This window comes from Lathyrus oleraceus, chromosome 6, assembly GCF_024323335.1.
Source record: "Lathyrus oleraceus cultivar Zhongwan6 chromosome 6, CAAS_Psat_ZW6_1.0, whole genome shotgun sequence".
Taxonomy (NCBI): domain Eukaryota; kingdom Viridiplantae; phylum Streptophyta; class Magnoliopsida; order Fabales; family Fabaceae; genus Lathyrus; species Lathyrus oleraceus.
In genome coordinates this window covers 462,827,806-462,843,533 of record NC_066584.1, presented here as the reverse complement: position 1 = coordinate 462,843,533, position 15,728 = coordinate 462,827,806, and the positions used below count along the sequence as shown (strand labels likewise).

General features: G+C 47.3%; 1 protein-coding gene across 1 annotated transcript; it reads left to right on the top strand.

Moving 5' to 3' along the window:
• The first annotated feature begins 1,358 nt into the window (after positions 1-1,358).
• Positions 1,359-3,111, top strand: LOC127092008 (F-box protein SKIP22). The gene has a single exon (XM_051030774.1). The coding sequence runs from the start codon at positions 1,516-1,518 to the stop codon at positions 2,833-2,835; it is 1,320 nt and encodes a 439-aa protein (XP_050886731.1). The 5' UTR covers positions 1,359-1,515; the 3' UTR covers positions 2,836-3,111.
• The last annotated feature ends 12,617 nt before the right edge of the window (positions 3,112-15,728 follow it).

Here is a 15,728-nt window from a genome sequence, read left to right as displayed (position 1 = left end):
GTCAGCAAAAGGGTTTGAACAATGTCGAAAATAATTTTAAAAAATATCATTATTCTCCTTTTGATTAAAAGGAATGTCAAAATATGACATTTTAGGGGGTAATTTGTTACCTCGAATTTTTGACACAAACCTTGATTGTAAGGATTTGGCAAAATTTTGATGATTTGGGTACTATTTAGGTCGAAATGGTCATTCGACTATGAGATCAAGCATGTGTTTTTGAAAAATTGATCCATTCGATTGATGTTGGTGATTTTGGTCGAATTTTCAAGCAGTTAAAAACCAATGATTTGTTAATTTTTGGACTTAGTGAAATTCCAAGTTTTCAATATGATGTTACTCTCCACGCGGTCGAGTGAGACAAGCGGATAAGATCAAACAATTATTCCAAGGCACATGGAAGCCTATCGATTTTGAAGATTGCATGGAGATGAACACGTGGCATAATTTGTTGTCTTGACTGTTGCAGACAGTTATGATATGACTAGTATATAAGTAGTGTTTACTTGTAGTTTTAGGGGTCCATAATTTTACACAAATTCTAAAAATTCGAAGTATCTAAGTATTTAGCAAAAAAAAAAAAAAGAGTGATATGAGAATATGTATTTGCATTTCACTTTATAAGTTATATTATTTATTTTCAAGCCATTTACTATATTTAAAAAAGTTATTTTCAGTTTTAAGTTCTTTTATTTTTGACTTAAAACATGTTTTAAACATATTTTTTTTGCACAATAACACTATCATTTAAAATATGATAGTTTCACAGGTATCCCCTAAAAGTGCTCCTAATTTATGTCCCATATCCGAACCCAAATAGAAGCTCGGTGAAATTCCAGCTCTCCCATAGCAGCAAAACTGTTCCATACTTATAGAATAAATCAGGAACTTATGAATATCCACTAGCTGCCTTTCAAAATACGTTTGTAGTCGTCATATTTGTCCATAGTAATTTTAAAAACTGCATAGTCTAACTCTGTGACAACCAAATTAACACAATTGCACCATATGTTGGCAAGAGCAGTTTGAATGGACCCGTTATGTATAAATTTCTTAGTGATTAGTTTTTCCAAGATGCATTTACAAATAATTTCTTTACACTCTCGCATTTCCTTTTCATCATACTAATGAGCCTCAATTAAAAGAGCATATATATACATTTAAAAATGATCATTAATCATAGAAATTTAAAAAATTAATTGAAATATAAATTTATTAATTATTTATTTAAATAATAATAACTTAAATAGTATTATTTTTGTAAGTTAGTATATTTTTATTTTTTTATTTTAAATTTTTTAATTTTAGACTTCAACCTACATGAAGAAAAACACTGCCAATAATAATTTACATTTTGCCGTTGTTGTAGTGTAAGGGAACAGTGAACAATTTCACAGCCTTATGATTCGACCGACTTATTTCCATTTCTAATTATAAGAACACGAGTATCAGCATCTAACAATTCAGACAAAGAATTTACCCAAAAAAACACAAAAATCCAAATCAAATCAAATCATGAACACCATGAAACTCAGACTCAGATCTTTCGAATCCAAAGAAACCCTAAAATTCGAAGTTCCCGATCCATGTTCTCTTCAACAACTCAAATACACCATTTCTACCCTAATCCCTTCTCCTTCTTCTTCCTCTTCTTCTCTTCATCTTTCCCTCAACAGAAAAGACGAAATCAACACTTCTTCTCCGACCGATTCCCTCCACTCAATCGGCATCGCCGGCGGCGACCTCATCTTCTACACTTTCAACTCGAACGCCTTCTCCGGTCAAACCCTCCCTCACAAACCTGCCGCAGAAAACCCTCCGACTTTCGCAGAAAAGCCCGCGGAAGTGCAAACCCTAGAAATGGTGGATGTGTCTGATGAACCCGCGGTTTTAGCGGGGAAGAACAATTCGGAACCTGATTTCGTGAAAACGATTCTTAAAGAAGCGCTTGGCGATGATGTTAGCGATTTCAAACTTTTGGTATTCGCAGTTCATGCTGTTATTCTCGAATCTGGGTTTGTTCGTGTTGGTCGAGATTCAGGGAAGGCGAATGATGACGTATCTTCTTCTTCAATGATATCTTTGAGGTATACGCTTCCTGAGATTGTTTCTAAAGGCTTATCACATGCTGTGGATTTAAAAATTCAAACTTTAGGGAATTTTGTGAATGTTTATGGTTCGTTGTTTGATGATGTTGGGTCTAGGGTTCATAGGGTTTATTTAGATAAATTTAGATTTGCTAAGCCTTTAGAGTTAATGCTGGCAAATTCTGAACCTAGTGCTAGTGTTAGTGTTAATGTTAATGATGGTGGTGATGATGAAGTTTTTGAATTGTGGAAGATAGTGAAAGATAAGCTTGCATTGCCACTTTTGATTGATCTTTGTGATAAAGCTGGATTGGATCTTCCACCTTGTTTTATGCGACTTCCAATGGAACTTAAGCTTCTGATATTTGAGTATCTGTCGGGTGATGATTTGGCCAAAGTGTGTTGCACATGTTCGGAGTTGTCGTACCTTGCGTCGAATGATGAGTTATGGAGGAAAAAGTTTGAAGAGGAGTTTGGAGATAGGGTGAATGGTATGAAGTTTTTTAAGAACTTGTTTGCACATTATCGGGCAACTAAGAAGAAATCAGAACAACCACCGCCACCTTTTCGAAATCCTCGGTCTGGTTTTATGAGATACTTTCAGAGGAGAAGAGGTCCTATTCCTTTTGGAATGCCTCCAATTTGGGGTGGTGAGTATGATCTGCAGCCAAATTTTGGTTTAAATCTCCCCCCTGCATACACACCCAGGCGAACTTTCTTTCCCCCATGTCATTTGGGAGAATTTTGATGAATAATCCGTGCTTGGACTTAACTGGTTGTGAATGATGTAATAAGATTTATAAAATGTTATTCCTTTTGGTTATACATTTTGAATAGAATCCATGTATGTCTGATATTAGGAGGAAATAATTGTTTCTCAATGTCTTTGGTTCCAATGTTTGGGTAAAAACCAATTTCTGTTCAGCATCAGCATGTAGATGATGATGTTTCAGAATAATTTTTACCAAATGGAGCCGCATGTTTTTGCTGTTTAGATTATTTCATTGTCACTGAGCTTTTTTCAGGATTTGTTTTTACTGTTTTCAAGCTGCTATATTATACTACTATTAAATGTAATTATCCAGATGAGACTAAGGTTATGGTTGGATTGATGGATTGGATTGAGGAATATGATGAAATGAAACATGAAGGAATGGAATAAGGTTATATTCTATTGTTTAGATTGATAAAAAGATGATGGAATGGAGTGTAACATAATAGAATGGATTCGTTCATATTCGATCACTTTAGAACATTTTCTTAGCCTTGAGCAGAAGTGATCCACTCCGTTCTTTTTCATTCTGTCCCGTTTGTTTTAAAATATCAAGACATGGCCTAATAGTCCGTTAATAGGAATCACGTTCCAACATGGAACAACATTTTGCAGCTTTCTATTTTTTTTCTTCCATTGGGAAACTCATGAAATGGAAGTGGCGGCACTTCCAAATAAGCATTTAGCATCTCTGTTGCGGCTACCGGGCATTAGAATGCATACTCTTTTTCATGTTGTTTTATCACGTGGTGTATGCTTGAAATGCCAACATAGGTACTTAGTGAATGATGGATATAGTTTTAGTGAATGATGGATGCAACACATGTGGCATGATCAAAGTTTATCTGAGCTCTGTTATTCTTTATTACTAGCCTAGTTTTGCTTTTTCAAAAAAGCCAAAAAGAAATCTTATCGTCTTGCCACCTCGACAACTTCCATTGGTAGAGACAAACTACCCTCCACAATCATATATCGAACCGACATCGCAATACCAATCACATTACCATAGGGAAGACACAAGCTCATTGCCTAGTACTCACTTATTTTTGAAATGAGAGATAATTGACAATTTTATATAGATCAATAAAATTGTACAAATTAAAAGAGAAGAGTATATTTCTTAAAATATTTTCTCATGTTTTAGTATATTGAATCATGCCCTAGATGCGAAGGTGAGTAAGAGAGTCGGGTGGATTCTACGAAGATAGAAGAGCGGACTTCTGAGGAGACTGGAGCCTATAAATAATAGGAATGACATATTGGAACCTCATCCTTCAAAGGTTTGGTGTATATGTATCCTATTCGTAACGACCCCGACCTTGCGTCATGGAAAGTGGCAAAAAGCCTCCAAAACACGAAAATAGTTTTATTAGCACCCGAGGTATTAAAATAAGAGATCATGATATAAATATATTATTTATAACTTGAATGAATAGGAAGGAAATAAATTAGAATACGAATAAAATATATATTCTATATTCAATTCAATATGTTCAAAATAAAGATTAGAATTCTATTTGTATAAAAAAAACTGCTTGCACGTATTTCGCGTGTATTTTACGGGTGGTTTTAAAAATCTTGCGAATTGACTTAGGTTACAGGTGTAGTTGGTGTAGTTTTGGGTGTATTGATTGCATCCTTTGGGTTATTCTTTACCTTGGGACCAAATCGATTATTGGGCAGTCAAAATTGTTACAGGTGTACCCGACACTATTCCTGTAATAGGATCCTCGGTGGTAGAGTTATTGTGCGGCAATGTTAGTGAACTATTGACCCTATTTGTTCGGATGGGTGTTCACCCCAAAGTGTTTCTGGACCGCATGCATACATATGTAAGTAACTTAGTGTAACATGACAAATTTAATTGAGAGGAATCAGCAAATAAAAGAAAAATCGATCAACATTTTAATATGTATTTTTTATAAATTATCCTCGGCTCGTTCTAGTTTCAATCGTGCTCTTTTTAATTTGAAAAAGTCAAAATTGAAAAAAAAAGTTATAATAATAATAGAAATAAATATACAAATAAAAACGTTCTTTTACTTAAATATAAAATAATTCCATATATAATATATTTCTCTATTCATGTCTTTTCAATAGAAAAAATGAAATTACTTTTTATTATGAATTTATATAATAAATGTTTAGTAGCTTTTACTTATATCAATGAGTGAGAACAGTAGTAGTAGAATGAGTGAAAGAGTTTGATCTTTCCCCCAGAATATAGAGGGGTAAGGGTCATTTCTTTTGTTGTTGCACTAAACTAGGTAAGTGTCCTCTTCTCAGAGAGGAGGAGTTGCGTAAACCTAAAGGATTAGTTCCTCGAGTCTAGTTAATTCGACAGCTTAACACGAATGACACGCGAGCTTTCCTCGACTATAGCGCGAGTAGAGTCTAGCTCGACAAGAGGAACTGTTTCCAAATAATCAGTATTATTTTTTTTTTGAGTCGTATGAGATGTAATTTTCATATACGGTTATAAGGGGGGTGTAGCGGTAAATTCATGATCATCAAGCTATGGATAAGCTAGACATCAAATAACAAGAGTCGTCACCGCGCTTTTATTGTTTCCAAGGGAAAAGGGAAAAGTACGAACAAAACTCAAAGGTAAGAAGTTTTCAAATCAAAACTAATAAAATATCAGAGATTACTACAGGTAAGAGGGTTGGTTACACAGAGAGAAAGTGTTAGCACCCAAAGTGTTCTAGGTACTCCTAGGGAGTCCTTTTTGTGTGCATATGTATTTGGTACAAAAATAATGTTTACAAGCTGTTCTGGACTGGGCCACGACACTTAGCACGGCACGGCCCAATGCTCGCCAAGCCCACGTCCAAACGACCGTATCCAAGCGACCACGAGGACACGTCAGGTGAACGACCGTCCGCCCGGAGAATGTCTCCCCGGCCCCTTAAATACGTGTCGGACAACGAGCGGGTCCTCCTCATATGATCTCCATCCACTCATCGTCAACCCACGCCGCGGACACCTAAGTTGTGTCGGGCAGAGCCATAACGGCATCTCACTCACCACGTCACCCAACTCCCCTATATTGTCTCCTTAGGGATAGGGGCAGTTGGACCAGGGGGCAGACCTTGGTCTAGGTCTTAACGCTTCTTACGCGTCCCCTGGCAGCTCCTCCTTGGGCCTAGCTAATCCAGCCCATTAGGAGCCTTGGCCCAGCGCTGGGGGCTCAATATAAATACCCCTTTCATGGCAAAGGGGCAGGTATGCTAACTCACACTCTGATAACCTCATTCTGTACCTTTTCTGACTTAAGCGTTGGAGCACCTTGCAGGTACACCCCCCTCTCATTTCATTCTCCGGCCCATTCACCAAGACCTTGGAAGGCCCTCCTGATCAGGTGAGATCAGTGGCGCCGTCTATGGGAACTAGCTATCCCCATCTTCATCAAACGAGGATCAAAAGCTCATTTATTTCTGTCCTTCCAACATGGCCGGAGAACAACATAGCGATCACAGCCGTCCCCTCGTCAACTACAATATGGACGACGGCCCGCCATCCCATGAAGCGGACGTTCGGGACGGTCATCCATCCACCCCGTCTCCAGAGCCCCAAAACAACGGAGATGCCTCTCACGCCCACAATTTAGGGGCAGAGACATTTCATCCCATTCCCGTTCCCGTTGAAGGAGACGCCGTAATGATTGCCATGGTGAATGCCCTCAATCAGGCCGGTTCTATGCTCCACCAGCAGCACGAACGAATCATGGCCCTCGAAGCCGAACGACAAGAGGCCCGGCCCCAGCCGGTGAGTAGGATACAACAACGTTCGGAGCCAACGAAGAAGCGAGGACGTCGCTCTCCCGAACCCCACGCCAGCAGGGCACGCGCCCGTCGTGACGGTGGTCGAGCGAGAACATCACCAAGGCGCGGGCACAGCCCCGACAACAACGAACTGTCTCCCTTAAGGAGCGACGAGGAAGATTTGCATTGCCCCCTATCTCGGGCAATAATGGAAGCCCCGCTCCCCAAAGGCATGGAGAAACCGCCAAACCTAGCTGTGTACGACGGGACTACAGATCCCGACGATCACGTCGACAACGTCAACGCGATGCTCGACTACCGCAATGATATAACCGGGCACCTCAAATGCCGACTGTTCTCAACGACCCTCAGGAAAGGGGCCATGGCCTGGTACAAAAGCTTGGCCCCTGAGTCCATTACGTCATGGAGAGTCATGAGGTCCATGTTCACCCGGCACTTTACAGCTTCCCGTCGTCACCCCAAGACTGAGGCGACCCTTGAAGCCATAGTGCAGAAGAAGAATGAAACACTGCGCTCATACATCGAGCGATTCAACCAGGAAGCTGTCGAGGTAGATACCACCGAGCACATGAAGAAGTATCTCCTCGAGAGAGGTCTCTTACCCGGCAGTGAACTTAGCAGAGCCGTAGGGATCGAGCCTCCCCGCACCTTAAACGAGCTCCTGCATAAAGCCCAGGCCTACATCAGATACGAGGAAAAGCAGGTGGCACACAATGCCCGCAGCGGACGTAACGCTGGGGAGACCGAGCACTCAAAACGCGAGGACACGAGCATTTCCCGTCGCAACGGAGACAAACGAAGAGAAGAAAGACCTCGCGAGCTCCGGGAAGGAAGAGGCCCCGCGGGCAGATATAGCGAGTACACCTTACTGACAGCTCCTCGAGAGCGTATCCTCGCAGAATGTATCAACTCTGAATTTAAGCAGGGCAGGGTCAGGTTCCCAAAACCGTCTGCACCAAAGCCCCACACCGACAAATCAAAGTACTGCCGGTTCCACAGAAGTCACGGGCACGTGACCGAAGACTGCGTCCACCTGAAAGATGCGATTGAAATTTTAATCCAAGAAGGGCACCTGAAGCAGTACACGAGGAAGAACGAAGCTCCCAGACACGACGAGCCAGAGAAGAAGAGACCCCGGGAAAACACACCCCCTGACAACTCTCCCTATCAAGTGGCCCTCTGCGTGTCACGACCGGAAGATTTCTTCCTCCCCGAACCATTGCCCGAGGGCAAGATCACTGCACTCAGCCCCTGGGAAGACTTCCCTACCACACTGGTGATATCAGGAGGAGGAACTAACGGGGAATCCGCGGCCCTCTCCGTCAAACGTAAGTTCGACGAACTCCTACTGACTGCCCCCGAGCAGAAAGCGACATTGACAAAATACCGGGGAAAATCCAACCCAATATCCTTCTTCCTGGAGGAACTCCCGGGCGGATCCCCGAACTCGGCCATCCCACTATTGATAAGAGCAAAGATGGCCCGATTCGACGTACGACGCATCCTGGTCGACGAAGGCAGCTCAGTGGATATCATGTACGTCCACCTCTTCAAGACTCTGAAGCTAGACAAGACCAACTTAGCCCCCTACGTCGGATCAGATCTCCAAGGATTCAACGGAGCAACAACCAGACCGTGGGGATATGTTGAGCTCCTCGTCACCTTCGGCGAACAAGAAACGGCCAGGGAAGTCAAAATCCAATTCCTGGTCGTAGACTGTCCGTCTCTCTACAATTGCATCTTTGGACGCCCGACACTGGCCGAACTCACTGCGGTCCCATCCACCGTCCACCTGAAGATGAAATACTACACCAAATTGGGACGTGTGGTCACCATCCATGGTGACATCGAAGCAGCCCGACGATGATACGACGCCGCAGTAAAAGGACAGGCCGTAGTCAGCACGAAGAGCAACTGCAACAACAAAAAACTCAAGACCGAGGATCCTGCCCGAGGAGTCAACGCCATCGACCTCGACTGTCGCATCGGGCTGGACGAGACCGAAGAGGGGAGGTTCCCCAAGGAACGCTCTCTCGAACACCCGGTCCGACCAATCCCCGACGGGGAGTTCGAACTCATTCCTCTTGGGGACGATCCGGAAAGGACGGTGAAGATAGGTAAGGGACTACCCGAGGAAACAAGAGAAGAGCTAGTAGCATGCCTCAAAGAGAACTCCGACCTCTTCGCGTGGAATGCCGCAGAAATGCCCGGGCTGGACCCCGAGATCGCGTGTCATAAGCTAGCTGTAGACCGGGCAGCCAAGCCCATAGCACAGCGTAGACGCAAGCAATCGCCCGAAAAGGCAGAGGCTGCCGAGCGAGCTGTAAAAGACCTCTTAAAGGCAAATTTTATTTCTGAAGCCCAGTACACAACCTGGCTCTCTAATGTAGTCCTCGTTAAGAAAAATAATGGAAAATGGCGTATGTGTGTTGATTATACTGATCTTAATAGGGCTTGCCCGAAAGATGCTTTCCCCCTCCCTAATATAGACTCGCTCGTTGACAACTCTGCAGGTTTTAAACTCTTGTCCTTCATGGACGCATATAGTGGATACAACCAGATCCCTATGTCGCCCGCAGACAAGAAACACACAGCGTTCATGACCCCAACGGGCAATTACTATTACAACGTGATGCCGTTCGGGCTCAAGAACGCTGGCGCTACATACCAACGCATGATGAACAAAGTCTTCAAGGACGAAATAGGGGACATGCTCGAGGTATACATGGACGACATGATCGTCAAATCACACGAGGAGATAACCCATGCTCGACACCTTACGAAGGTATTCGAGCAGGCGAGACAGTGTAAAATGAGGTTCAACCCCGAGAAATGCACGTTCGGAGTCCGGGCAGGCAAGTTCCTCGGTTTCTATCTCACCGAAAGAGGGATCGAGGCCAACCCCGACAAATGCCGGGCATTCTCGGAGTTTCCGACCCCGAAAACCAAAAAATCGATCCAGTCACTCAATGGAGTGCTCGCCTCACTCTCCCGTTTCATCGCCAAGTCCGCCCAGCACGCATTGCCATTCTTCAGACTCCTTCGCAAAGAGGCTACCTTCGACTGGACCGATGAATGCGAGCAAGCGCTACTCCATCTAAAGAAGGTTCTGTCCCAACCCCCGGTCTTATCACGGCCATCAGAAAAGGAAACCCTATACTTATACCTATCCGTGGCAGCCGAGGCCGTCAGCGCCGTTCTAATAAGAGAAACCGACGAAGGACAAAAGCCCATCTATTTTACGAGTAAAGCACTCCAAGGTCCCGAGCTCCGATATCAGCAAATCGAAAAGGTCGCCCTGGCCCTCATCAACACAGCGAGGAGACTACGATATTACTTCCTCGCACACACGATAAAGGTGAGGACCGACCAGCCAATCAAACAGCTGCTCGGGCGCCCGGATATGGCCGGGAGGATGCTCAAGTGGTCACTAGAACTCTCCGAATTCGACATACAATACGAAAGTAGGAAAGCCTTGAAAGCTCAGGCGCTGGCCGACTTCGTCGCGGAGATGACCCACTGCCCGACTCCAGCAGAAAGCGCCCACAAATGGACGATCTTCGTCGATGGCGCCTCTAGCACATCAGGCAGCGGGGCCGGGATCATCCTCGAAAATGAAGAAGGGATCCTGATAGAGGTATCGTTAGCGCTAGCGTTCCCAACATCAAACAACCAAGCCGAATACGAAGCCTTCCTCGCAGGCCTGAGGTTAGCCGAGGACCTGGGAGCAAAAGAGGTAAAAATATCCACCGACTCCCAGCTCGTGGCCTCACAAGTGCGAGGAGAATACCAAACCAAGAACGACAACCTCCTCGGGTACTTGTCCCTCGTCAAAGAAAAACTTGATAGATTTGAAAAATGGGAAGTTCAACACATACCCCGCGAGCACAACACACGGGCAGACGTTCTCTCGAAACTAGCCAGCACGAGGAAAAAGGGTGGGAATAAATCAGTAATCCAAGAAATTCTCCCGCGGCCCAGCATCGACAAACTACCGCCTCCACTCGAGGTCAACGCTATTGGAGATGCCCACTGTTGGATGACACCCATCTACAATTACCTCACACGAGACGAACTCCCGGCTGACCCGAAAGAGGCGACCACTGTCAAACGACGCGCATGCTCGTACGTACTCCTCGAAGGCAAACTCTACCGGAGAGGATTCTCCATCCCTCTGCTCAAATGCGTCGAGGAAGAGAAAGTCCCCGACATACTTGGAGAGATACACCGGGGAATTAACGCTCAACACCTCGGCGGACGATCGCTCGCACGAAAAGCCCTTCGAGCAGGCTACTACTGGCCGACCATGCAAAACGATTCGAAAGAGCACGTCAAAAGATGTGACAAATGCCAACGACATGCCGACATGCACCTCGCACCCCCGAACGACCTCAAATCATTGTCTTCCCCATGGCCCTTCGCGTGGTGGGGCATGGACATCCTCGGACCCTTCGTCACCGGATCATATCAGAATAAATACCTCATCGTCGGGGTGGATTACTTCACCAAATGGATCGAGGCGGAGGCACTGGCTAAAATAACCGCGCAGAACATTCTCCGGTTCTTCAAACGCAACATCCTCGCTCGGTTCGGTATACCCCAGGCACTCGTCACAGACAACGGGACACAATTCACGGACGGAGGATTCCAGGACTTCATCGCCAGCCTGGGCACCACACAGCATTTCACGTCTGTCGAGCATCCGCAGACGAACGGGCAGGCAGAGGCGGCCAACAGGGTAATCTTACGTGGCCTCAAACGCAGACTCGGCGAGGCAAAGAGGGCATGGGTCGAGGAGCTACATAGCGTCCTATGGGCCTACCGCACGACACCACATTCTACCACCGGGGAAACCCCGTTCCGACTAACTTACGGCACCGAGGCAGTCATCCCGGTGGAGATACGGACGCCAACGAGGAGGACAGAGGAGCCCCTAGACGAGGAAATGAACGATGAAACCCTTAGAGCCGAGCTCGACCTAGTCGAGGAGATACGTTCCGAAGCAGCTCTCCGGGAAACAACCCTCAAACAAAAGATAGCACTACGCCATGACGCGAAAGTCATAAAAAGAGAGTTCCAGGTCGGCACCCTGGTCCTCAGAAGAAACCAGAAAAACCCGAGAGAGGGCAAACTGGCGGCCAACTGGGAAGGCCCTTACCGCGTCCGCGACAAAACGAGCAACGGGGCCTATTACCTAGAAAACCTACAAGGAGAACAACTCGCTCGACCATGGAACGCAGAAAAACTTAGACAATATTACAGCTAAATACACCACGGGGAGACGTGGCAGGTACGACCACGCTCTTCGTCCCCAAAACCCCAGGGAGGAACCACGAGACCCGGGAACGATCCGGGGTCACATAACAAACACAACCCTCCCCGACGGTTGGGATCTTGACCAAGGCTCAACGTCGAAGTACCAAGACTGGCAGGGCACCCAGCTCGCGATGGGAGGACCCAAGCCTCGGGACCAGGGTTCGAACAACGGACCCGGGCTTCGATACCCACGGGCACAAAGCCCGACACTTCGTCGGTTCCCTAAACCGAGGAGATTAACAAAGTCGAGCAGAGTACGAATTCATACAAACAAGTATCAGACACAAACGAGCACAATGAATGATAACGAAAATATTCATACATTAAAAACGATAAGAGTGGCCGAAGCCAAGTACGCCCGAAGGCCATATTACAACGCCCGAAGGCCAAAATACATAAGGCACGCAGGCCATGATAACTAGAATCAAAGAAAAACAGATAAACTAAGACTCCGCTCGGAGCACCTCTTCATCCTCTTCTTCTTCTTCTTCTTCTCCCCCCAGCTCCTCCTCCACTTCAAACGGGCAGACAATCTCACCATCCCGGACGCAGTAGTTATAGGCCGACCCTGCTGTCACCAACTCAGGGTTCAGAAGCCCGAGCTGCTCGACAGCATTGTCGAAACCCTCTTTGAAGCAGGCCACGAGATCTTGGTTGAGAGTCCGAATATGCCCTAGCAACTCACCGCGCGAACCAAGGGCGCGTTCCTCATCGGTCTCATCTGCCAGAGGACGGACCTTTCCCTCGAGAGACGCAACCTGAGCCCGTAGGTCAGCGTTGTCCTCGGTCAGCTTCTGATGGTCGGCCACCTGCTCTTCCAAGCTCGCCGTCGCAGCCTTCAACTGGTCCCTCTCCTTCTCCACCTCCTCCAGCTTCCGGCTCAGCCCTTCCTGCAGCTGATGCTCTTCTTTGTAGTCCGACAGATCTTTAGATAATTTTTCCTTCTCCGCCCGGACCTGCAAAAGGGCACCCTCCAGCGAGGCAGTGGAGACCGAAGTGTCGGTCAAAACCATGGCCGTCTCCATCACCCGGATGACAGCAGCAATATCCCTGGCCAGATCTTTTCTCCGAGCAGCAGCATCCTGGTCCAGAATAGCCTTGGCCTCAGGCGCGGGCACAACAATCGACTCCTCGGCCTTGAAGAACGACCGTTCCACATAGCAGGGAGGTAGAAGATAGCTCCCCGGTCCGTTCGGACTTCCTGGAGACGGCCTGGTAAGGGCCCCAGCCGGACGCTTCCGTTTATGGAGGGGAGAAGCCGCTGGCGACGGACTGCTATCAGGAATGTTGATCGGGTTAGACCGAGGAGGAGAGGAAGGAATCACGCTCGCCGCCTGCGAGGGACCGACCCCGGCATCGCCAGCAGTCTCCGAGACACGGGCCGCAGTTTTCTTCTTCTTCTTGGGCACCCGGTCAGGAGCGCCGACCTGATTCGCTAGCTTCAGCACCCGATCACGAGCATTGGGCATGGCACCTGCAAATAAATTACACACAAACATTAGCGACCGAAGTCATAAACAGAAATAAAATGCTAAACAAAGTCTGCCTACTCAATAACGCCAGAGCTTCCTCCTCGGTATCACACTCGAGCAGAGCCTTCGTATTGATATAACGCGTCTCGGTGATTAGCTCCCCGGCCTCATCCAGGTAGGGCACGCCCTGTCGATTCGCCCAGAACCCCAAGCTGAAGCTCTGCACGTAATCGACAAGCTTCTTGTACGCGAGCCTATCCTCCTCGCCGAGCATCGCGTACTTGACCCGGTAATGCGCCGTGGAGAGATCGAAATGATCACGCTGCCACCTCAGCGGTATCTTCGACATCAGCGTCTCCTCCCCGTTGGGTTCCCGTTGATAGTAGTATAAAGAGTGAAGGGCAGCCCGGGTAATCGGCATCACCACGTACCACCGGCTTTTGAAATGGCGAACAGAATCCTCGTACGTCTTGAACAGACGCACGGGCTGCTTGAAGGAAACCCAACTGTGGCGACCACGGGAACCGGACCTCTGGAGATGGAAGACGTGGAAGAAGAGAGCCCGGGTGCAACCAATACCGAGGAACTGGCAAACTAACTCGAATGCCCGCATAAATGCGAGAGCGTTAGGATGTAGTTGGGACGGCGCCAGCCGGAGCCACTTGAAGACCGACATCTGGAAGGAGTTGAAGGGCAGTCTGATCCCCGCCTCACGAAAAGCAAATTCATACATGGTGAACTGCTTCCCCGGGAAATGATGACAAATGCGGTCTTCTTCCTTGGGGGCGCAGCAGTACCAGTTTGGTGGATCCTCCCGGCTTATGGTCTCGACCATAGCGTAAGCAGTGATGGCCTCGTCACAGAAGTCTGATTCCTCCTCCAAGGGCTCGTCCGCAACCCATGAGAAGTCGACCTGCCCGGAAGAGGAGGCGTGTTCGGTACCATCTCGGACACTCCCATCCCCGACAGGGAGACGAGCGATTGTCGCGTCTTCGGTGGAGGACCCAGAATCTTCCTTCCTCGGTCGTAAGCGCCCGGTAGCACCTGAAACGCAGACAGAAAGAGTGAATTCGACGTCATATCAAATCCACCCTTCCACCGCAGGTCAAGTGAAAGGGCGTAGCGGCGACGGACACTAACCGTGCTCAACTCGGTGGCGCGCGCACTCTATGGAGACCGGGCATAAACTTCATACAGCCTATGCAAGTATTGCCCAGCATATGAAGTTTATGCCCGGTACAGTAGGATCCCAACCCTATTTTCTACCATCTAATATACACCTACAGTCCACTACACTGTTCCCAAGTTAAACCTAACCACATTTCTACAACATTATCATGCGTTTGACAGAAAACAACAAGGAAAAAGAATGGGTCACAGTGGAAAATCATACCTGACATAGTTAAGTTGAAAGGGTACGGTGGTGTCCGAGCAGAAGACGGTGTTTCAGATAGGAGGATGGGCGGAGACGGCGGTCCAGACGGTTGAGCAAGCAAACGAGAGAGAAGGTGGAGATCTCCGGTGAACGTATGAGCGAAAAAAGTGGAAGTGAAGTTACTCAACCCCTCTTTTATAGGGCTTGGCACGTGGACCAACACGCTAGGTCATCATTGCCTAGCCTGCCTACGCCGTCTTTGCACACGAAACGAAGCGACCCCACTAATTCTGAGACACGTCTATCAAAGATAAGAAGCTGAAACGACCCGAGCACCTATCCGTCTCCTCGACTCACCAAGACGCCTCCTCCCCGCGCCATACCCACGTTTACTACAAGGAAGGTGCAGATCAACCGATCACCTCCATCCCCGACATTCCCGAAGAAAGGGTCGGTCATGAATAGGTCTGTTACGACCTCACCTGTCTAACGATCAAGCTTCCCCATCGTCTCGGGGAACCCTTAGTTGAAACATAAGTCATCTCTCTGGCTCAGAGACTCGACTTGGGGGGCTCCTGTTCTGGACTGGGCCACGACACTTAGCACGGCACGGCCCAATGCTCGCCAAGCCCACGTCCAAACGACCGTATCCAAGCGACCACGAGGACACGTCAGGTGAACGACCGTCCGCCCGGAGAATGTCTCCCCGGCCCCTTAAATACGTGTCGGACAACGAGCGGGTCCTCCTCATATGATCTCCATCCACTCATCGTCAACCCACGCCGCGGACACCTAAGTTGTGTCGGGCAGAGCCATAACGGCATCTCACTCACCACGTCACCCAACTCCCCTATATTGTCTCCTTAGGGATAGGGGCAGTTGGACCAGGGGGCAGACCTTGGTCTAGGTCTTAACGCTTCT